Here is a 25283-nt window from a genome sequence, read left to right as displayed (position 1 = left end):
GCAGGATTGTAAGCAGTGTAATGGAAGCATAAAATTGCAAAGGAATATTAATAGATTAAGTGAATGGGCAAAAATGTGGCAAATGGATTTCAGTATAGACAAGTGTGAGATCATCCACTTTGTACTTAAAAAGGATAGATATAGAGTACTTACTAAATGGTGAAAAGCTGGAAACAGTGGTGGTCCAAAGAGACGTAGGGACCAGGTACTTGGTTATTAAAAAATTATGGACAGATACATAAAATAATCAAAAGGGCTAATGAAATGCTGGTCTTTATATATAGAATCCTGGAATACAAGGGGGTAGAGGTTATGCTACAGCTTTATAAAGCCCAAGTTAGAGCACACCTGGGGCTGAATCTTATGTTGCCATCGCCGTAATCGGCAGCGGCCGTAAAAAGTGGCGGCGCGCATGCATGAGCTTTACTCCGCGGAGCCGCTGCGATATTGAACACGGCAGCTCATTTACATGGCTGGAGTGGACCGCCACCATCACCCCCCCGATGACATGGAGGGGGCAGGAATCCCATCCCTGCAACAGCGTCAGGCGCCACCGCACAGGCGGCGACGCCATTTTTAAAGAGTTTCCAGCCCTCCACTACAATTTAAATTTTTTAAAGAAAAGGAGTTTGAAAAAACAAACAGTTATCCCGACCCCCTCCCACCACCCTCACCAATGGCCATCAGATTCATTACTTGAGCTCTCCTCGCCCAAAAAACTTTACTTGTGCTCCCGACCTTCCCCCCCCCCCACTGCAAAGTTCAAAAACTTTAACCTTTACCCCTTCCCACCATCCCCTAGACCAATCCAATATGCTTAACCATGCTCGCCCCGCCCCCCACACAGAAATACTTACCTGTTCTGCCTCCCCACCAGTGTCCCGTATCAGATTTCCGAACAGAGATTCGAAGGCGCGGGAGTGCCGGCCACCAGCACGAGTATTGCACCGGGACCAGTGGTGGGAGCGGGTAAGTAATTATATTTAAATTTTAAATTTTGATCCCGCCGCCGAGCAGCAGGGAGGCTACCACAAGGCCTCGCTGCTGCCGGCAATATGGAGCCAAACCTTCCTGGCATCAAGTCCTGTGGCGGGCCTCTCACAGAAGCATTTTCCGCTCCCCTCCCCCCCCAGCCACGACCCACCCGATGTCGGGGGGTCTGTAAAATTCGCCCCCTGTGGTATGTGTTCAGTTCTGGGCATTACGGAAGGATATATTGGCCTTGTAGAGACTGCAGCGTAAATTTTCCAAAATGATACCTGGACTCCAAGGGTTAAATTACAAGGACAGATTACATAAACTAGGGTTCTATTCTCTGGAATTTAGAAGGCTAAGGAGTGATTTGATTGAAGTTTTCAAGATGTTAATGGGAGCTGATTAGGTAGATAGAGAGAAATTATTTCTCTGGCTGGTGAATCTAGGACCGGGGGACATAGCCTTAAAATTAGAGCCAGGCCTTTCAGGAGTGAAGTTAGGAAACACTTCTACACGCAAGTGGCATTAGAGATGTGGAACTCTTTTTTGGAAATGGAAGTTGGTGCTAGGTTAATTTTTAATTTTAAATCTGAGATTCATAGAGATTTGTTAACCAAAGGTATTAAGGGACATGGGGGCAAATGCGGGCATATGGAGTTAGGCCACAGGTCAACCATGATTGCTTTGAATAGCGAAACAGGGCTCAGAGGACTAAATGGTCTTCTCCTGTTCCTATGTTGCTATATACAGTGTGTGCAGTAACAGAGCATGTTATAACAGAAAAGTTGTGACGGGAAGGATGCATGTGCTGTATAACTGAAAATCAGTATCTTGGTAGATGATGAATAATCCCAGCTAAAAAAAGGACCATATGGAAGGGAACATGATCTTGGAAGCTGTGGGACTGACAGATTTTTATGACTTCTGTGCCCAGCCTGATTATGACAACTGGCTCACCCTGTAGAGGAGTTGTCTGAGCTTCAAGGGCTGGAATGCCAGGGCCTGGAGAATGCAAATGGCCCATAATTTGTCCGCCCCTGCCTTAGAGCAACTCAGTGGGATGGAGCATTATTTGGAGATGTTAAAAACCTATAATATATTTGATCTTTTCAAAAAAAGCCATTTATAAGGTTTAAAAGCTTATTTATGAGGCTGAATTCTATGTAAAACTATAATTAGGCTTTTATCCTAAGAATGCAATGAAGAAGTAGCAATGGGATATGCATCAAAGAAAATGTTTTAAACTACATATCTTTAAAACAACAGAAAAAGCTTCAGGATATTAAGAAAAGGTTTGTGATTTTAAATAAATTATTGAAATTTTAAAAATACATTTTAAGCAGGATTGAGTCCTTATCAAACATTTGGGGTGATTTTTCACTTTTAATACCAGTGAAAATTAGGCGGTGGATAATTGGCCGCCCATTTTACACCCTGCCTGGTTATTGTTTCCACTGAAGTAATTGGAACTGAAGAAGAGATGGTATGTAAGACAGTCCATTCAGCATAGCGAATACATCATCAAATGTGGCTCAGTGGTAGTACTCTTCCCTCTAAGCTAGGCGATTATGGATTCAAGTCCCACTCCAGAGACTTGAGCACAAAATCTAGGCTGATATGCCTGTGCTGTACTAAGGGAGTGCTGCAGTGCCATAATTTGGCTGAAATGATAAACTGAAGCCACATCTTCCCTCCCAGGTGGACAAAAAAATCTCATGATACTATTCAAAGAACAGCAGGAGTGTTCTCCCTGGTGTCCTGGACAATATTTATCCCATAGCCAACATCACTAAAAGACAGACTATCTGATCATTATCACATTGCTGTTTGTGGGACCTTACTGTTTGCAAATTGGCTGTCATGTTTCCTACATATAACAGTAACTGTACTTCAAAAGTACTTGGCTATTAAGCACTTTGGGACGTCCTGAGGTTGTCAAAGTTTTTCTTTCTTTTTTTTCCAAAAATGTATCCCTAAATCTATTGATAAACAGCACAATGTGTGGTACCATAATTTGGATGCAGATGCATCAGGTGACAATTTCCCAACTTAAGTCACGTGATCAGAGGGAAGGCACTTTTTAGAGGGTGGGAAAATAATCAGTTATACCTCTCTCACACATCTCCTACCATAAACTGGTAACAGGGCAGCATTGCCAGAAGCATAGCAACAAAGGCAGTGGGCCATATTTTGAAAGCTCGCCACCGAAATAGGCGGGGGACAAAAACGTGGCAGCCCGCACACATGGGGTGTACACTGCGGAGCCGCCGTGATTCCAAATGCGGCGGCTCATTATCATGGCCGGGGCAGCTGCCCCACCATCCCCATCGATGACGTGGAGGGGGCAGGCAAGCCGTCCCTGGCAACAGCACCTGCCGCCAATGCGCAGACACAATTTTTAAAGGGATAACAGCCCTAAATGACCATTTAAATTTTTAAAGTGACAGTCATTTTACAGTAATACAAATGAAGAAAAAAATCTTTCCATGCCCTCTTCCACCCCCTTGCTACCTACTATGGCATTACACATCATTCCGGCCCTTTCCCCACCCTAGAATACCTACTGTGAATATATGACCTTCCCCGCCCCCCCCAAAGTTCAGAACCTTTGTCACCCCACCAACCAATCCGAAGATTTTGACCCTGCTCCCCGCCACCCACCCCCCACACCGCACTGAGAAAAGTATCTCCTCCCCCCTCCCCACAGGAGTCGCGCCTCGTTTCCCTGAACAGGGATTCGAAGGTGCAGCATTGCCAGTCGCCAGAATGAAGATTGGTGCAGCAAATAAGGAGGCAATGGGACCTTCATTAATTCAGGTTGGTTAATTTACTTACATATGGAAATAGTGGTCCCATCACTGAGCAGCGGGCTGCGGGGGCTGCCACAAGGTCTCTCCGCCTCCATTGAGATCAGGCTGGGCCCTGCCGGTGTCGGGTTTGCTGGTGGGCCTCATCCGTAGCGATCTTCATCCCCCCGCCACCATTCCTGGCGTCGGGTAACCTTTAAAATCCAGCCCAGTGAGGACCTCAGAAAGGACAACATTTGAACAGGCGAGCTGGAGCCAATCATGCATTGGGAAGTACCAGACATAGTAAAAATTACTGACTCATGGCTACAGAAAAATCCAACTGGGAATTAAGCATTGCAGGATATAACATATTCAGAAAAGTGAGGGGAAAAGGGGAGGTGGAGTAGCTGTGCTTATTAGAGATAATATAATGGTAGTAGAAAAAAGGGACACAGCTATCAGCAAGACAAAAGTAGAACCCATATGGATAGAGATAAAAGCTAATAAAGGATCAATCACACTAATGGGTGTAGGCCACAGGGAGGTGGAGGAAGAAATATGAAGCCAAATTAGGGAATTGAGTAAAAAACATAAAATAATCATGGGGGATTTCAACTACACTGATATTAATTGGACAGAAGAGGTAGGTAAAAGGGATAAGGGAATGAAGTTCCTACAATGTGTAAAGGACTCCCTTCTAACCCACATGCAAAAATCCCAACAACGGAAGATTTGTTATTGGATCTAGTAATGGGGAATGAACCAGAGCAGATAAAAGAAGTAAAAGTAGGGGTACATCTCGGCAATAATAACCACAATATAACACGCTTTAAGATGACAATAGAGAAGGAGATAAGTATGATGAAGACTAGGTTAATAGATTGGAGAAAAGCTGACTTTGAGGGGCTGAGTATAGAACTTGGGAAAATGAAATATTGGCAAACAATGATGTTAAACAACAAGTGCAGGAAGAATACATCCCACTAAAAGAGAATAAATTAAACATTAGTGAGACTCCATGGATGAACAATGACATAAGGGAACAATTTAGGGTTAGGACAGAAGCATACATTAAGAACATAGACAACAGAGGAGTGCATGATAAGAGCAAATATGAAGAGATTAGGAGAGAAGTCAAAAAATAATTAGGAAGACAAAGAGGAAATATGAAATTAAATTGTCAAGGAGCATTAAACAAAATAGTAAAATATTTTACAGCCTGTCAATAAAAAAGGAAGGCTGGGATGAGAATAGGACCATTAAGGGATAGATAGGATAATACTACAGATAACAATAGAGAGATGCAAGAAATATTAATAATATTAAAAAATATTAAATAATTATTTCACTTCGGTATTTACCAAGGAGTTACAATGAGTAGGCATGACGTTGAACAATGAGATTAGTAATGAGATAAGTGCATTTAAAATAAACAAGGGGATATATTAAATTAACTAATCAAACTCAAAGAGGATAAAAACCCTTGTCCGGATTAATTGCATCCACACATTTTAAAAGAATCTAGGGAAAAGGTGGCAGAGACATTACTGCATATGTAATAATTCATGAGAAAAAGCTGTAGTTCCAGAGGACAGGAGGATAGCTAATGTAATAAATCTATTTAAAAAGGAGGGCAGAACATGCCCAGGGAATTATAGACCAGTCAGCTTAACATTGGTGGTAGGAAAAATAATGGAATCCCTACTAAAGGAGAAAACAGAGGAACATATTGTTATGACCAAGGCAGGAGAAATGCACTGTTAATTCAGTCCCAATTCTCCATGGGTCACAGCATATCAATGAATTTTCCCACCTACCGAAGAATAGCCAATTAAAACTCTATTTGTCCCCCAGAATAAAGCACACCAACCAGGTTTCTTTAAACAACAACATTTATTTGAGCAAAAATAGTAAGTCTTAGCCACTAATGAGATAAATCTATATATACGAAAGCTCCTTATTTCCCTAGCCCTCACCTTTTTAAACGGTCCAAAGTGAAAGTAAACTGTCCTGAGCTGATCACATGACCAGACACAGTATCTCCTCTGTCATTCAAAGTGTTGCTCTGAGGAGGTCAAAAACCCCTGGCTGGCTTCCTTGAAACTGCTTGCTTTCCTATTCTTGTATCAAAGTCAACAGCCAAAAATTTCAGCTATTTGCAGGTGTCCATGTCCACTGAAAATCCTTTTAACAGTTTTTTAAAACACACAGAATTCTAAGATTTTTTAATACAAAAATAAAATCCCTGTGACACCTCCGCCCTTGGTGAAATGAAATGCCATTCTTGAATGTGTTACGTTACAAGGTAAAAACAGAAGTTGAAAACATTTTAATCAATTTTTTCGCACTCTTGCCCCTCATTCACTCGACTGGTAGTTACCACAGTTTTGCTTCATAACATTGTTACTCATGTAACTCAACAAAGTAAAATTCATGACAAAGCATCTGCAATAACATTGTTTTTTCCCGAAATGTGTAAAATCTTCAAGTGATACGGCTGTAACCACAAACTCCAACGGAATATTCTGGCATTTTGGGTTTTAAATTTTTTGCACAAAGGTTAATAGATTATGGTCAGTGTATATCAGTGTTTCTTTGTAGTCGTGGCGGACATATACTTCAAAATGTTTAAGAGCTAGGAATAGGCCTAACGCTTCTTTTTCTACGGTGGAATACACTTTTGGTGGTTTTTTAGATTTAGATTTAGAGATACAGCACTGAAACAGGCCCTTCGGCCCATCGAGTCTGTGCCGACCATTAACCACCCATTTATACTAATCGTACACTAATCCCATATTCCTACCACATCCTCACCTGTCCCTATATTCCCCTACCACCTACCTATACTAGGGGCAATTTATAATGGCCAATTTACCTATCAACCTGCAAGTCTTTTGGCTGTGGGAGGAAACCGGAGCACCCGGAGGAAACCCACGCAGACACAGGGAGAACTTGCAAACTCCACACAGGCAGTACCCAGAATTGAACCCGGGTCGCTGGAGCTGTGAGGCTGCGGTGCTAATCACTGCGCCACTGTGCCACGGTGATTCCGTTTTTTTGAAAAGTACCCTACTGGTTTTTCTATGCCCGATACGTCATCTTGTAATAGGACTGCACCAACCCCAGGTCACTAACATCAATTGCTACCTTGGAGGGCTGAATAAAATTTGGAGCAGCCATCACTGGTTCATTCGTCAAAATTGCCTTTAGCTTTTCAAAAGATGCCTTGGTTTTCTTTTTCTGTAGCAAATCTGTTAGTGGAGCACCTGCAGTACTGAAATTTGGTATAAACTTACTGTAAAAACCACACATCCCCAAAAACCTCATGATTTCATGTTTAGTCTTAGGGATAGGGAACTCCACTAAGGCTTGTATTTTTGCATTTCTTGGCAACACTTGTCCTTGCCACACTATATGCCCGAGGTAGGTTACTCTTGCTTTTGCAAATTCGCTTTTTGCCAGATTTACCACTAAATCAGCTGCTTGCAATTTTTTTTTAACAGAGTTTCTAGCTGTTTTAAGTGTTCCTTCCAAATGTTACTGTATATTAGCACATCATTAAGATATACTACACAGTTGGGAACACTGATTCATTAGTCTCTGAAAAGTTGCTGGGGGATTTGTTTAGCCCGAATGGCATCACTCGGCAATGGTAAAGACCAATTGGTGTGACAAAAGCTGATATTTCTTTAGCTTGGGGTATTAAAGGAACTTGCCAGTATCCCTTTAACAAATCTACCTTTGTAAGAAACATGGCACTGCCCACTCTGTCCATACAGTCTTCCAAGCGAGGAATTGGGTAGGAGTCCGCCTTCGTTACTGCATTGACTTGTCTGTCGTCTATGCAAAGTCAGGTTGACCCATCAGTTTGGCACTAATACAATTGGTGAACTCCAGCTGCTTTGACTAGATCCAATTAAGTTGTTCTCCAGCATGTATTGGATTTCTGCTTTTACTTGGGCCTGTTTATCTGGACTTAAGCGGTAAGGATGCTGTTTTATATGAACGGACTCCCCTACATCCACATGTGTGACTAAGGTTGTACATCCTGGCTTTTCCTTACAGACTCTTTTAAATGCTGTGAGTAGCTTTGTTAGGTCCTCTCGTTGTTCTGCATCGAAGTACGGAAGCATGTTGTCCAATTCTCCTAGCCATTCTGTATTCGCTAACCGGATAGTAGGAGGTTCAATTTGAGAATTGTCTAGGCCTCCATCTGCCTTATTCTCACTATCCCTTTCATTCTCAACAGTCCCTATTACCTGACATACCTGTACTGGCTTATCCTCCTCCCTGAAATAATATTGCTTTAACATATTGATATGACACAGCCGACTCCTTTTCCGGTGATCTGGGGTGTCAAATAATTTACCTTACCAACTCCTTTGACCACTTGATACGGATTACTGAACCATGCTTTTAATGGTTCATCCTGTAAAGGTAATAATACTAATACTTCACCCTCTAGTTGAAAAGTTGGGGTCTTTGTGTTTTTGTCTGCCTATTTTTTCATAGCGGTTTGGGATGCTTTAAGGTGTTCCTGAGCCACATTGCAAGCTTTCGTGAGCCTTTCCCAGAATGCGAATACATAGTGTAGTACCGAAGATTCATCCCTTTGTTCTAAGAACCTGACTTTGATGAGTTTTAGAGGACCTCTTACCTCATGTCCATAAATCAGTTCGAAGGACTAAAACCTGTGGACTCATTCAGTGAATCTCTAGTGGCAAATAAAAGAAAGTCTACCCCTTTATCCCAATCGTGGGGATATTCATGACGTATGCTCTAATCATTGTTTTGAGAGTTTGATGGCACCTTTCTAAAGCTCCCTGTGTCTTTTGGTGATATGCTGAAGATTTTAACTGTTTGATACCCAAATTACCCATGACTTCTTGAAATATTTTAGACATAAAATTGGAACCTTCATCCAACTGAACTTCAAGTGATAATCTGTACCTCGTAAAGAATTGGGTTAACTTCTCTACTACTGCTTTAGTAGTGATTGTCCTCAAGGGAATGGCCTTTGGAAATTGAGTAGCCATATCCATGATAGTGAGTATATATTGATGTCCCACTTTTGTTTTCGGCAAGGGTCCTATGCAGTCTACCAACACCCTACTAACTGGTTCCTCAATAACTGGTATGGGAATTAGGGGTGCTAGTTTTATGGCTGGTTGCAGTTTTCCCACCATTTGACATGTATGGCATGACCTACAAAACTTCATGATGTCCTTTGTAAGATCTGTCAAGTAATAATGTTTACTTATACGTGATTTGGTCTTCCAGATCCCCATATGTCCTGCTAGAGGAATGTCATGTGTTAACATTAATAATACCTGGCAATATTTAGGTGGTAACACTACCTGTCGAACAACCGTCTATTCTTCGTCCGCAGGTCTATGAGGCGGTCTCCATTTCCTCATCAGAACCCCGTCTTCAACATAATAGCCTTCTGGAACTCTTTTTGCCTCAGCTTCCATCACAGCCAACTGTGCTATTTTGTATAACTCTGGATCAGCTTGTTGTGCTGTGATTATAATATTTGTTAAACATCTCATTTGGATTGTCTAAATCCCCAAGGAAAGTTTCAGATACTCGGCTATCTGTCTGTGGTGCCAATTTTACTTCCAACAATGGAACTTGTTTAGCTATTGCTCAGGTTACTGCACACACAGGAAATATTCTGGGAACTTGTTCCTGTAATTGTTCTGTTTCTTTAACTGTACTTGGTTTCTCTGTGAAGACAGGAGAAACTGATACTTTTGCTCCAGCCAAATCATTCCCTAGGCGTAAATCAATTCCCTCTACTGGCAAATTATGGTCAACTCTTATGGTTATCATCCCAGACATTAGGTCACACTCTAGGTGCACTTGATACAAAGGTACGGGTATATACTCCCCATCGATACCATTAACAAAAATTTTAGCATTCAGTGTGCTCTCTGGTGGAAATGTTATACCTTTCCCCAATAAAAGAGTTTTGGTTGCTCCTGTGTCCCTAATTATAACGAAAGGTTTGCCTGTCTCACTTGAGGGATATGGAGTTACTTTTCCTTTTGACAAGAATTCCCTATCAGGTATCTTATTCTCAACCCCTATACTTACTTCGGTTTTTGTATCTGGTTTTACAGCTGCCGTCAATGCTACAGCTTGGTCTGGTGTACTCTCAGTCAGAGCCCCTTTCGCTGCATTAGCTTTGTGCACCCTAACAAGTCCCATGGGTTTATATCACAACTTCAAGCATGGTGAACAAAGTTGTCCCATCTTGTGGCAATGATAACACCTCGGCTTGTGGACTTCACTTCTACCTTCAGCACCTTCATTTCCGACCCGAGGAGGCGATCCTGGGGCATTCCCAGCTGTTCCTTCTTGTCCCCAGCTACTTGCTTTCCTTTTACTCTCCCACCTTCTATCCTTCTCGGGTTTGTGGGGGTGACGGACAAAGGGTTTTGGCTTATTCACAACCTCAAAATCATCAGCGATTTCCGCTGCTTGTCTGACTTTTGAAAATTTCTGATTCTCTACATGAGTTCTCACTACTGGAGGGATTGAATTTTTAAACTCTTCCAAGAGAATCAGTTCTCTAGGGTTCTCATATGTGGCTTCCATCTTTATTGCCTGCATCCAACGGTCAAAGTTAATTTGCTTTACCCTCTCAAATTCTACACAAGTCTGCCCAGCCAATCTCCGGAGGTTCCGAAACTTCTGTCGGTAAGCTTCGGGGACTAACTCATATGCAGAGAGAATAACCTGTTTTGCCATCTCACAATCTGCAGAAGCCTCTTTAGAAAGCATGGCATAAACTTCATGAGCTCTGCCTATCAACCTGCTTTGCATAAGCAGTGTCCAGCTTTTCTTTGGCCATTTCATATTTTTGGCTATTTTTTCAAAAGAAATGAAAAATGCCTCTACGTCCCTTTCCTCAACCTTAGGGAGAGCTTGTATAAATTTAATTTTTGCTGGGTCCTGGACTAGATTCAGATTCTTCCTGAACAGAATTTTCTCTGGAGTCAAGACTACCCTTTTGTCTCAGTTCCATTTCTCTTAATTTGAATTCTCTTGCTTCTCTTTCACTTTCGCTCTGAAATGCTTTCTCTTTCTCCCTTTCCTCTTTTTCCAATTCAAGTTTTGTCAATTCTTTTTCAGCCTCAAGTTTTCTTAGTTCTATTTCTTTTTCCTGCTCAAGTATTTTTGTTTGTAACTGAGTTTTAGCTATTCCATTGCATCACTCTTTGACTTACCAGCTTCTTCCAATTTCAAATTTTGGGCTATTACATCAATTATCTCTGCTTTTTTAGCACCTAATTCCAATTCTAACCCCAATTGTGCTGCCAAATCTTTTAGTTTAATCTTGATTAAAGTTTTCAAGTCACTGAGGGACATATTCGCCTTTCCCAGAAAAGCTGCAGCAACTGTGGTGTAGACTTTAGCCTATTACACAAGAAATCTGGTTCTTCTATTTTTTCTCTTTCAATTATTACTCCCCTCACAATTAACATTATTAGTGTTGGATTTTGATCCCACAAGAGCCCCCAATTAATATGTTACGACCAAGATGGGAAAAATGCACTTTTAATTCAGTCCCACTTCTCCATGGGTCACAGCATATCAATGAATTTTCCCACCTATCGAAGTCATTAAAACACTATTTGTCCCCCAGGATAAAGCACACCGACCAGGTTTCTTTAAACAACAACATTAACTATTTATTAGAAAAAATAAATCTTAACCACTAATGAGATAAATCTATATCTCTGAAAGCTCCTTATTTCCCTAGCCCTCACACACACACATTCAATAAAAACGGTTAACCGGGGGGAGAAAGAATTCTGGTTTACAGTTGTTTCATATGAATAAAGGAATAATAAAATCATTCAGTTGTCACATTCTGGTAGGAAATTCTTCGTTTAGGTGAGGTGTCCCAGAGTCGCACAGTTGGATGCCACTCGAAGTATCTCCAGTCTGTGATGGGTAGGCATTCAAGGCAATTTGGCTACAGCAGGTGGCACATAGGTCTTTCAGCAAGGGTGTAGCACCACGTCTGCTTGGGACTCACAGCAGCAGTATAGCAGTAGAAGCAGAAGATTTCCCAAAACGCAGGGGGAACCAGGAACCACACTGAATGCAGGAATTCTTCAGAGACAGAAGGCAATTGGCATCTGCCACCTTCCCGGGGAGGGGGTGGGGTAGTGGTAATGTCATTGGACTAGTAATCCCAAGGCCCAGGCTGGAGCTCTGGGGACATGGGTTTGAATCCCACCACAGCAGATGGTAAAATTTGAATTCAATTAATCTGGAATTAAAAAGCTAGTCTAATGGTGACCACGAAACCACTGTCGATTGTTGCAAAAACCCATCAGATTCACTCATATCTTTGAGGGAAGGAAACCTGCTGTCCTTACCTGGTCTGGCCTACATGTGACTCCAGATCCACAGTAATGTGGTTGCCTCTTAAAATGACCTAGCAAGCCACTCAGTTCAACGGCAATTAGGGATGGTCAATAAATGCTGGCCTAGCCAGTGATGCCCACATCCACAAACAAATAAATATATATATAAATAAAAATAGGAGGTTTCAAGAGATGCAAGTTTCCTTTGCAGAGAGAGGACTTTTTCAGGGTCTCCCACTTTGATCTCCAGGCAGGTCAAAAACTGAATTTTCAAATGCAAACTCGCTGGTTTTTTAAAGGGTCCAAAGTGAAAGTAAATCTTCCTGAGCCAATCACAGGACCAGACCGAGTGTCTCCCCTGTCATTCAAAGTGTTGCTCTGAGGAGGTCAAAAATCCCTGGCTGGCTTCCTTGAAACTGCTTGCTTTCCTGTTCTTGTATACAAGGTCAATATCCAAAAATTTCAGCTTTCAGATTTTTTAATACAAAAATAAAACTCATGTGACAATTTGAAAAGAAAAATATAATATTGAATCGTCAGGATGGATTTTTTCAAAGGGAAAATCTTGCTCGACTAACATTGAATTTTTTGAGGTGGTAGCACAGAGTATATAGTGGCAATGCAGTAGACGCAATATATCTGGATTTTCAAAAGGCATTCAATAAGGTGCCCCATAACTGACTGATGAATAAGGTCAGAGAATGTGGAGTCAGGGGACAAGTGGCAGAACAGATTGGTAGCTGGCTTCAAGGCAGAAAGCAGAGAGTGTGAGTAAAGGATAGTGACAGAAGGTGGAAAGTGGTGTTCCACAAGGATCAGTGCTGGGACCACTGCTGTTCACAATTTACATTAACGATTTGGACTTTGGAATCAAAAACACAATTTCTCAATTTACGGATACACCAAATTGGGGGTGGGGGGTGGTGGGATAGTCAATCCTGAGGAGGACTGTAAACAAATTACTGGAGTACGTTAATAAATTTGCAGAAAGGCCAAATAATTGGCAAATGAAGTTCAACATAGATAAATGTGAGGTCGTACCTCTTGGTAGGGAGAATAGGCAGGTCACTTATTACCTAGAAGGTGCTAGTCTAGGTGCGGTAAAGGAATAAAGGGATCTTGGAGGACAAATATACCAATCACTAAAAGTTGTGCCACAGGTTAGTAAGGTCATAAAAAAGCAAACCAAGCACTAGGCTTTATTTCTAGAGAATTGAATTGAAAAGTAGGGAGGTTATTCTAAATATGTATTGAATCTTGGTTAGAGTACTGCATGCAGTTCTGGTTTCCACGTTATAAAAAGCATACTGTCACGGAACTGTTTTTTTCTCCTCTGTTTAAAACAGTGTGCCTTCAAGACTCTGTCTAAAAACAGTGTACCTTTAAGACTGAGGGTAGTTTTTTTTTAGATACTTTGAGAACAGTGCCACAGCCAGCCTGTTCCCTAGGTAACAGCAGGAGACATGCTGCAATGTTTCAATTTAACTGTGTGCAGGGACTATTTGAAACCAGTCTGAACTAGGACCCTAATGAAGTGTGCTTACTGAAAAGAGGAGAAAATCTATGTTGAGCTCAGATTGTGTTTGCCTAAGAAGGAAAAAACCCTGGAAAGAACATTTTAATTGTTAGATTTAGTAAATTCTGTTTTACTTCAAAAGGCTAAGAAGTTACTGCTACAGAAGTAACTCTCTCTATTGCCTGTTTGTGTTTGCTGGAATTCTCAGCGAGGTTTCTGCTGAAGGACTGCCAGTTTGAAAATCCAAGTTGACCTATTGCTGTGCTCCTCATTGAAAGAACTGTGTGACGCCTGCTACAGCTATAATACTTTGACTGCCTATCTATTAAAGACTGTTTCGTCGAATTCGCCTGGAGACTTTGAATGGCATCTGATTATTCTAATTTGGGACACCTCATCAACCGGGAACGAAACCTACCAGGATTTACATCCTAGCTACTTATTTTATTCCTAAGAAACACCATTTTTCAAAAACCGGTTAACCGCTTATATAACTATATTAATATATAGTTAATTTGTTGTTGTTTAAAGATACCTGGTTTGGTGTATTTTATTCTGGGGGTTAATAAAGTGCTTAATTTGGCTGTGTTCCGGTCAGTGGGAAAACTTTAATAATATGATGCGACCTGTGGAATGATGAGACTGAATTGACAGTGCATTGTTCCTGCCTCAGTTGTAACAATATAGAGACACTGGTGAGGGTGCAGAGAAGATTTACAAGGACGATACAAGAAATGTGTAGGTATACATATCAGGAAAGGGTGAACAGTCTGGATCTCCTTACTCTTGAAAAAGGAAGGCTGAGGGATGACCCATTAGAGGTTTTAAAATTATGAAAGATTTTGATTGCGTGAACAGAGAATGTATCTACTTGTTGGGAAGAGCATTACTAGAGGCCATTAATATAAGATAGTCACCATGAAATCCAATAGGGAATTCAGAATAAACTTTTTCACCCAGAGAGTGGTGAGAATGTGGAACTCTCTACCAGAGTTCCCCCGTGTTTAGATTATTCTGCAGTTCCTCTTTCCTTTGTAGACCCAGTAAAACACACACATAGTAAAAACACATAAGAACTTAGTTGAAACAAAGTGGCTAGTCACACAACAATGAACAGTGTGTTAAAGCATAGGGGGCTGGGTAGAAAGGGGCCACAGCACACGGATGGCCGAGGAATTATAGACAGTATAGAAAAGACATCTTGATGATCCCAGACACTGTCCTTACATGTAGCAGATAAAGGAGTCATCATGGACACCAGATATGATTAGACTCATAGTTGTCATAGGGAGATACAGCACTGAAACAGGGCCTTCGGCCCACCGAGTCTGCACTGACCGTCAACCACCCATCCATACCAATCATACATTAATCCCATTTCCCTCTCCCATCCCCACCTTCCCCTACCACCTACTTACACTAGGGGCAATTTACAATAGCCAATTTACCTATCAACCCACAAGTCTTTGGCACGTGGGAGGAAACCGGAGCACCCAGAGAAAACCCATGCAGTCACAGAGAAAACTTGCAAACTCCACACAGTGCCCAGAATAAAACCCAGGTCGCTGGAGCTGTGAGGCTGCAGTGCTAACCACTGCGCCACTGTAGACAATGGGAAACTGTAAAATGTTGAACAGGTTCTCACTGAGCCAAGTAAGGAATTATCATTATGTCATTATACCAGACCCCTAGAAGTAAGAGGGGAGGGTCTTGGAAACAAGATTTAACCCCTGACTGAAACTGGGAAAGGCACGGGAACCCTGGGGAAAAACACTCGAGAAGATACCCCTGAGCCAAGGGCTCAAGTAGTGAGAGCTTGTACTTGATGATTCTTGATGCTGTGCAAGTTAGTGACAGCTTGTATTTGATGATTTAGTGTGTGAATAAAATATTGATATACCTTTCACCAATTGGTTTCCATGGATTCTTTAAGAGTAAGTGCGTATTAGGCACAACATCTTCCAATTGGAGGCTGATTCAAAAAAATAGAAGCCTAGTCAACAGCACATGTAGGTTTTATTTTTCTTTAGTTTGAAAGAAAAAGTAGAAGTGCAGGCCTGGAAACAGATCCTGAGGCAATCTAATGTGTCATTGATGTTCATGTCATGACACAAAATTACCTCATGGCTCTACCATGCTGATCCAGCTCGGAATGTTTAGAAGGCCAAAGAGGGTTATAGTTCTAACTACAGTTTGGGAAAGAAATAGAAAAGTGAGTCTCTTCAACTGTCAGTTGTATGGAGGTCAATAATTGTTTAAAAGAGTATGCTTGGGATGTGGGCAATGCTGGCAGAACTGCCTTTATTCCTTATCCCCAGTTGCCTTGAGAAGATTGTGGGCCTTTTTCTTGACCCACTACAGTTCTCATGGACCAACCTATTAGGTAATTCCAGGATTTTGAGCCAGTTACAATAAAGAAACAGCAAAATATGTCTATAAGTCAGTAGAGCATGTGTGTTGGAGGGGAATTTAAAGGTAATACAGTTTCCATGACATTTTTGCATTTCTTCTAAGTGGTAAAGGTCTCAGCATGGAGAGATGCTGTTGAAATAACCTTGGTGAGTTACTGCTGTGTATCTGTAGATTATACATATTGCAACCACAGCCTATCTGTGGTAAAGGGGGTAAATATTGAGTTCAGTGGCAGAAGCACCAATCAAATGTACTGCTCTGTCCTGGATGGTATCGAGCTTCTTGAGTGTAGTTGCAGCTACACCCATCTAGGCAAGTATTCTATCACACATCTTCTTTGAACCTTGTAGATGCTGAAAAGGCTTTGAAGGCACACAAGGTGAGGTATTTGTCACAGATTACCCAGCCTCTGCCATGCTCTTAGAGCCATAATGTTGACATAGTTGGTCCAGTTAAACTTCTGGTCAATGGTGACCCCCAAAGATGATGATGGGAGATTTGGTGCTGTTGGTGATCAGAAAGAGATGGTTGGACTTTCTCTTGTTTCAGATGGTCACTGCTTGTCACTTATATGGTGGAAATGTTACTTGTCAGCCCAGGCCTGGATGTCCTACTGTCGGTTGGTATAGGTTGCTTCATTGTTGGAGGAATTGTGAATGGGAATGAACACTTCGGAATCATCCTTGAACAACCCTATCTCTGACCTTCTGAACCATCTTTCTTTGTGTCAAGTGTGTTTCTAGCCACTAGAGGGTTTTTCTTTTAACCACCATTGATCTCAGTTCTAATAGGACTCCTTGGTGCCATACTCATTCAGATGCTGTCTTGATATTGAGTGCAACCACTCTCACCTCTTTTCTGGCATTTAGCTGTTGCATCCATGACTGGATCAAAATTCTGATGAGGGCTGGAACTGAATGGCTCTGGCAGTACCCAGACAGAGCATTGAGGAACAGGTTATCAGTGAGTAAATGTTTCTTTATGGCACTATCGAATACTCCTTCCATCACTTTGCAAATGATTGAGGAGAGGCTGATAGGATGGTAATTGGCTGGTTATTGCAGTTCTGATGATGTGGACTACAGGAGGAGGTCAATTAAAATCACTCAGCAGTTTTGGCTTAAGATACTTGAATCAATTCAACTTTGTCTCTTGCACTCATGTGCTGGACTCCACCATCATTGAGGATGGGGATATTCATGGAGATGTTCATGGAACATCCTCCTCCCATTAGTTGCATGGTTACCCACCATCACTGTTGCTAGGTTGCTTCAGAGTGCATTACCTATGCAGGGGCTGGAGGTACTTGTAATCTAGACTGATGGCAGACCATGGGTTTTTCAATAAATCCAGATTTATTGATTTCACCAATTGCAGTGGTGAGATTGAACCCACAACCTCAGTGTTGCTGGTATACGATCATAACCACTACGTTTCTGTACTCTCAAAAATGAAGCTTGGGCTGACGCCTCTGAGATTAAGAATTTCATGCTTTACTGACTGAGCCAGTCAATAAGTTTACATTTGCCAACGCCATTGACTGCATTGGGAGCTGAAGATACCAGAGTCAGGCAAAATTGCTGTCAGGGTTAGGAATTCTTTGACCATTTCCCCAAGGAAATGACTTCAGCATAACGATTTTAAAATGCGTTCGGTGCAAAAGCTGTCTGAAAAATGTTTTCTTCAAAGGATAGCCAAATGCTGTGTTGTGAATGTGTAGGCAGATCAGGGGTACTTAATATGTAAGATGTGAAGTGTTTTTTTCCAGAGATCACACAATAGGCAATTCATTAGATATCTCTGGTTATTCAGGAAGACATCTAGCACCTTGCTGTTAACAAACTGTTTTGATCTCTGTCCGTCAGGCAGTGATCAGGACAGACACTACAAAGGCAGGCAGCTCAGGCTGGAAGGAGTCTTTATAAGAACATAAGAACTTAAGAAATAGGAGCAGTGGTAGGCTATTTGGCCCCTTTAGCCATGGCTGATCTGATCGTGGCCTCAACTCCACTTTCCTGCCTGCCCCCCATAACCCTAGACTCCTTTATAGATCAAAAATCTGTCTAACTCAGCCTTGAATATCTTCAATGACATAGCCTCCACTGTTCTCTGGAATAGGGAATTCCAAAGATTAATTACCCTCCGAGAGAAGAAATTCCTTCTCATCCCCATCTTAAATGGGAGACCCCTCAGTTGAAACATTAAACTAATGCCCTTTCTGTCCTCTCAGATTGACCTAAAGGATTCCAAAATGCTATTCGAAGACCAGGGCAATTCTCCCAATGTCCTGACCAATATTTAACCTTTAATCAACATCACTAAACAGATGATTTTGTCATTTATGTCACTGCTATTTGTGGGATCTTGCTGTGTGAATATTGATTGCCATGTTTCCCAATATGACAACAGGAACTACATTTCAAGACTACTTCATTGTGTCATGCTCGGAAAGAGCCGTGATGAAATAAACAAGGAACTGGAGGAATTATGAAATAAAAAGTCAACTGTTAAACCGAACCACAAGAAAATGGGCACATTTGTACTTCAGAAAAAAAATGATCAGGTGACCCCTCCTATACTGTCAATAAACAAGCCTGTCTGCAAAATGAAACTCATTAACTGAGTCTGAATTAGCTCTGGGGAGAACCCATTGAAATTGAAAGGAGCCCATTACATTTTGATGACTCCTAGCTACAGGAATAAACAAACAAAGGTTCTGTAGACAGACTGACTCCACAGCCTAAACCAAGATGAATAGGTGGGAAATAGCATCATTGTAATAGAATGGTCCCCAACACATAGCAATGGTTTCCATATCCTGGACCATTGTGTGGTCACTCCAGGGAGATGGCCCTGTGTCACCTGACAGAGTCTCAAATATGATGGATTTTTACCGTAAAAGGTAAGGAAAGAGAGATCAATAAAAGACCACGGAAAGCCAGTTCCAGCCAAAGGCTGTGAGATCAGTCTAGCTAAGGAAGAATCCCTGCTGCTGATACTATAATTCAACTTTCTGCAGCAGAGGACTTAAAAGGTGACCACCACCTCCAGACTGAAGTCGTAACCACCAGAAATCTACAACACCTCAGCAAATTCATGAGTGCAGACATCCAGGCCTGCAGCTTTGAAAACACTTTCCTCCCAAGAAGATTCAACAGGTTTCTGTAAACCAAGAACTCTTACTTCCCTTTGGATTTTAATTGCATCCTACCCTTTTTCTCTCTATCTATTCTTGTGTATGCAAGGGGAAATGTTTTCTCAGCATCTGAATCCCTTAAGAATTTTACATGTTTCAATTAGATCACCTCTCATTCTTCTAAACACCAGGGAATATAGACTCAATCTCTCCTCATAGGACAATCATCTCATCCCAGGAACCAGTCTAGTGAATTTTGTTGCACACCCTCTAGGGTAAGTATCTCTTTCCTTAGGTAAGGAGACCAAAACTGCACACAGTACTCCAGGTGTGGCCTCACCAGTACCCTATTTAATTGTAGTAGTATCTGGGACTTCTGCCAAAATTGGGAGAGCTGTCCCACAGACTAGTCAAGCAACAGCCGGACATAGTCATACTCACACAATCATACTTTTCATCCAACATTCCAGACTCCTCCATTACCATCCCTAGGTATGTTCTGTCCTAGAGGTGGCTGCATTGTGGTATTCAGTGCAAGAAGAAATGGCCCTGAGAGTCCTCAATATTGACCTTGGACACCTTGAAGTCTCATGATATCAGGTTAAACATGGGCAAGGAAACCACCTGCTGATTATCACCTACCACTCTCCCTCAGCAGATGAATCAGTGCTCCTTCTTGTTGAACTCCAGGGGCACTGAATGCACTGGGTGCAGGGCTTCAATGTTCATGACCAAGAGTGGCTCAGTGGCACCAATAATAACAAAGCTGGCCAAGTCCTGAAGGACTATGCTACCAGTCTGGGCATGCGGCAGGTGTGAGAGAACCAACACATGAGAAAAACTTACTTGACCTCATCTTCATCAATCTACTATCACAGATGCATCCATATCCATTGGTAGGATCCTTGTGGATGCCATGTGCCATCTTCACACTGAGGACACACTCCATTGTGTTGTGTGGCACTACCAAATGCTAAATCGGATAGATTCAGAACAGATCTAGCAGCTCTAAACTAGGCATCCATGAGGTGCTGTGGGCCACCTGCAGCAGTAGAATTGTATTCCACCACAATCTGTAGCCTTAAGGCCAGAATATCCCCCACTCTACTATTACCATCAAGCCAGAGGACGAACCCAGGTTTAATGTGGAGTGTAGAAGAGCATGCCAGGAGCAGAAACAGGTCTACCTGAAAATGAGGTGCTAACCTGGTGAAGCTGCAACACAGCACTACATGCATGCTAAATAGCAAAAGCAGCATGCTATAGACAGAGATAAGTGATCCCACAGCCAAAGGATCGGATCAAAGGTCTACAGTCCTGTCACATCCAGTCATGAATGGTGGTGGACAATTAAAAAACTAACAGAATGAGGAGGTTCCATGAACATCCCATCCTCAATGATGGTGGAGCCCAGCACATGGGTACAAAAGACAAGGTTGAAGCATTTTCAACCTTCTTCAACCAGAATTGTCGAGTGGATGATCCATCTCAGCCTCCTCCTGAGATTCCCCACCATCGCAAAAGCCAGTCTTCAGACAATTCAATTCACTCCAAGTGATATCAAGAAACAGCTGAATGCATTGGACACAGTAAAGGCTATGTGCCTGATAACATCTCAGTTGTAGTGCTGAAGACTTGTGCTCCAGAACTAGTCAAGCCTCTAACCAAGCTGTTCCAGTACAGCTACAACACTGATATTTACCCACCAATGTAAAAAATTGCCAAGGTATGTCCTGTCCACAAAAAGCAGGACAAATCTAAACCGGCCAAGTTCTGTCCCGTCAGCCTATTCTTAATCATCAACAAAGTGATGGAAGATGTTGTCAACAGTGCTATCAAGCGGCATTGACTTACCAATAACCTGCTCACCAATGCTCAGCTTGGATTCAGCCGGAAACGCTTGGCTCCAGACCTCATTACAGCCGTGGTCCAAAAATGGACAAAAGAGCTGAATTCCTGAGGTGAGAATGACTTCCATGACATTAACGCAGCATTGCACCGAGTATGGCATCAAAGAACCCTTGTCAAATTGAAGTCAATGGGAATTGGGAGGAAATCGCTCCACTGGCTGGAGTCATATGTAGCACAAAAGAAGATGGCTGTGAGTATTGGAGGCCGATCATCTCAGCCCCAGGACATAGCTGCAGGAGTTCCTCAGGGCAGTGTCCTAGGACAAACCATCTTCAGCTCCTTCATCAAAGCTCTATCTCCATCATAAGGTCAGAAGTGGGGCTGTTTGCTGATAATTGCATAGGGCTCAGTTCCATTTGCAACACCTGAGGGAATGAAGCAGTCCATGTCCGCATGCAGTAAGACCTGGACAACGTTCAGGCTTGGACTGATAAGTGGCAAGTAACATTCATGCCACACAAGTGCCAGGCAATGACCATCCCCATCAAGGGAAAGTTTAACAACCTCTGCAGTGTGTAGCATCTACAAGATGTACTTAGCAACTCACCAAGGCTTCTTCGCCAGCACCGTCCAAACCCACACCCTCTATCACCTAGAAGGACTAGGGCAGTAAGTGCATGGAAACACCACAACCTGCAAGTTCCCCCCCCACCCCCACCCCCCCCGCAAGTTACACACCATCCTGACTTGCAAATATATCACTGTTCCTTCATTGTTGCTGGGTTAAACTCTTGGAACTCCCTGCCTAGTGGCTGTGGAAGTACCTTCAACCGACTGCAGCGGTTTCAAGAAGGCAGCTCACCAGCACCTTCTCAGGGGCTTTAGGGATGGACAATAAATGCTGACCTTGCCTGCGACGTCCACATCCATGATTGAGTAAAACAAAACTGGAAATCTGGTCCAGAATGCTAGGGACTTTCACTGTTATACTGTGTATCATACAAGTAGATACAGGGCAGTGAGAGTCAACTCCTGTACGGATCAGAAAATCAGACCACTTAAGGAAGCAGGTGGCACTACCGAACCGAGCAAGTAATTGCATCATGTCCGAACTTGTAACAACGCCTAAAGGTAGGCTTGTATGTGGGTGGGATCCTTCAGTAAAATTGGTTTGATCAATATAAAGTATTTCTGCTTCTTTGCAGTTTTGACTATTTTTAAGGAGATGATGGAGATTTTCTATTTAAAAATGTATTTTTTCCTGGAATCCATTACGACACATTTCCCACTGTTTAGTGCATGTATGATGCACTTTAGGTATTACACATCAAAGTGATATACTTTGTTACAATCTTTAAAAAATGGCAGTCATTTCATTCAATTCTTCTGATCCGCATCCAGAGCTTAACAAGCAACTACTATTACCTAGATTTGCTGATTTAAACCACTTCCCCACAAGGAATACTTGAACAGTAGCTTTAAAGGGATAAGCCAAGTTAAACATAACTCCAGTGTAAATATCACAATTGTGCTCCAGACTGTGCTAGAACTGGACTGGACAGTGCGCCATAAATCTTCACCAATGACGCTGTCATGATGATGATAAATGTTCTTGAGGACAAATGCAAACCATGTCCCACATTGTTCTATCAAACTAAACCTCTGCTGGCCTATACACTTTACATGCTGGCGATGACAATGCTCAAAAATGGCTGGAACATGTCAAGTCTGCATGCACTAATTAAATAAATGCCTGAACTGTGACCTATATAATTTGGGATTAGCATGGCTCAAAGAATGCAGCTATACTAGGTCAGTCAAAAATAACAGACAAATGGTAGGAAAGCTTACCTGTTGTATGTAGTTGACAAACTTGCACATGAACTCCCCGAAAATCCAGCTGGGGAGTGGGTATAAGACTGCGGTGAAAGGGACACAGCACACCAGAAAAATAATATCAGTTGTAGCCAGGTTTGCTGAAAAAAGAAAGAAAAACTCAGAGCAATTTCAGTCTAAAAGAGGGTTGGGAAATCAATCAAGCTATCTCACATCATTCTGTGAATTATGACTATAATTTAGAGAGCTTAAATATGTCTGTGCTTACCACCATATTTAGATAAATAAATTAGTATTTATTTCACAGTGCACTGCGTACTGAGTTAATATAATCCTTTTATTAAAGAGCTGAAGGATTGGTCTTCACTCTGTGTCCTGTATGTCGTGATATTTATCCAAAGTTCTATCCTTCAGATTTATAAATACAAAATGAACAATTTTCTGCATTTTTACAGCTACAGGTTTAACGTAAAACATTAACTTGGAAAATTTACAGTTACAAAACTAAATTGGTCTTTTGTTCTTTAAATATAAAAGAAATCATTTACACCCACTGAACCTGGTTATCGAATGTACTTTGAAATGAAACATACCTTTCCTTTTAAATCAGTTTTTACATTAGTTTTAGAAAGCACTTCTGACTATAGAATTTATAGCTATTTTGGTAGTTTTTAAATCATTCATGCATAAATCTGTATATATTTTACAGATACAGATTGTCGTTTATAAATTGATCTGTGTACATTGTATAGACATAGAACTGTATGAATTTACTCATAGATCTTATTACCTATGTAAAAGTTGGTAACTGTTCGCATCTGTTTGTGTTTCGTTACTACATAGATCACCAACGAGTTTCCAGCCAGTCCAACCACCATCAGAATCCCGAAGAAGAGAGGCACCAACCAGGCGTCCATCAACACAGGGGGGCTCGGAGCGGCTGTCGTGTTACTGGAGACATTTCCCAAACAGGAAACGTTCAGATATTGGAAAGAATCATTCATCGGGGGGCCCACAGAAGCGCCCAACATCTTCCTAGAGAATTAAAAGCGATGCAGTTAAAACCACCTTACATACAGAACGAAGAATAATGTGAGACTCTCCCAAGAGATTCAGACAGATTTTCCTCTCCAGCAGGTGACGGTACCTTCCAGGTGCTATTCTGGCTTTAGTACTTGGTCAATGACATGTTTAGCCCATTGACTGACGGAGCCGAATCAGTTCAGTATAATGTTCGTATCACCTGCGATCTCACTCAGAACTCGCTGGCAGGAACCAGAGTCGGAGGAAAGGAAGGCGAGCTTGAATGCCAGATGAGTGCAACCACTGTTATTTTTTATAGAGCTTTTGACGTGATCGATGATGTCTTTGAAATCAAAGCGGAGGGGCAGCGCTCTACTCAAACCCAAGCTCAGTCGCTGTCTATGAGCTCAAACCGTCATTGCTCAAACTCTAATAAAAAAGAAACCTTTCTTTAAAGTCTAACAATAACAAGCTACTCGATTTCTTCAATCATTTCAAGATTCCTGTGCTTCAACCTGTACAACAGTTATCATTTTCTTCTACATTTTATTAGCCATTTTAAAATTATTGAATTCTGGCAAAAAAAATCTGCCACTTGCTTTCGTATTAGTCCAAATTCAGAAATTATCAGTTTATTCCAGCCGCTTTATAAACTAAAAAGGTCCATATCCACGGATTGGTTTTGCCTCTGTAATAGGTGTGACAAATCTGTTCTTTTTGGGATTCCATTGTTTTACACCTTCATTTAAAATTACCGCATTGCACTGTTTAAACGCACTCAGTCAGTAACTTGGGTTAAAATATTGCACAAAGGAATTCTACATAAATGTGTTAAGTAGCGTATGACCAGAGGGAATAAAACCCCATCGTGATTTTGCAGTTACTGTCAAGATTAATAGATATTGAAGCCTTGTACTTACATTATATTGTGTTGTATTTTAACAAAATCTTTCTTTTCCCTTGAAAGGGTAAGCGTGGGTTATGGAATTAACTAATAAACTGGTTTATTGACTTCCGTAGCGGGGCCTTCCTCTAACAGCTGATATAAATGCTCCAATCGTCAAGCATCATAGACTACTAAAAATGTGGTCTACAAACAGACCATCAGGTTAAGGCTAACAGTTTTCAGAAGGATGGCATTGGCTTCCGACTGGTGTCCCTCTCGTCTGTACAGAGGGGCAGGGTAAGCTCAGAACCCCAGGAAGACAGCATTTCAAGTGAAAACTAAATTTAAAACAGTTCTTAGGAACATAGGAATTGTTAGATGAAAAAAGACTGTTGGCCATCTAGTTCATCTTCAACCATCCTGGTCCCTTTAAAACTCAAAAAAACAAGTCATATCACCTCTCAGTCTTCTCTTC

The 25283-nt window shown here is 41.7% G+C and overlaps 1 protein-coding gene across 1 annotated transcript in view; it reads right to left on the bottom strand.

The window, feature by feature from the left end:
- The window catches only part of LOC137351398 (G-protein coupled receptor 54-like), a 52888-nt gene extending 28958 nt beyond the window's left edge, over positions 1 to 23930 (bottom strand). Inside the window, exons 1-2 of the mRNA XM_068015843.1 lie at positions 23690 to 23930; positions 22915 to 23039 (exon numbers count right to left, since the gene is read on the bottom strand). Coding sequence (XP_067871944.1) covers positions 22915 to 23039; positions 23690 to 23930 — 366 coding nt within the window. The remainder of the gene's footprint in view (positions 1 to 22914; positions 23040 to 23689) is intronic.
- Positions 23931 to 25283: the final 1353 nt, after the last annotated feature.

This window comes from Heterodontus francisci, chromosome 36 (assembly GCF_036365525.1).
Source record: "Heterodontus francisci isolate sHetFra1 chromosome 36, sHetFra1.hap1, whole genome shotgun sequence".
Lineage (NCBI taxonomy): Eukaryota > Metazoa > Chordata > Chondrichthyes > Heterodontiformes > Heterodontidae > Heterodontus > Heterodontus francisci.
The sequence above is the reverse complement of the archived record's forward strand: the minus strand, read 5'-3'. Positions and strand labels throughout refer to the sequence as shown.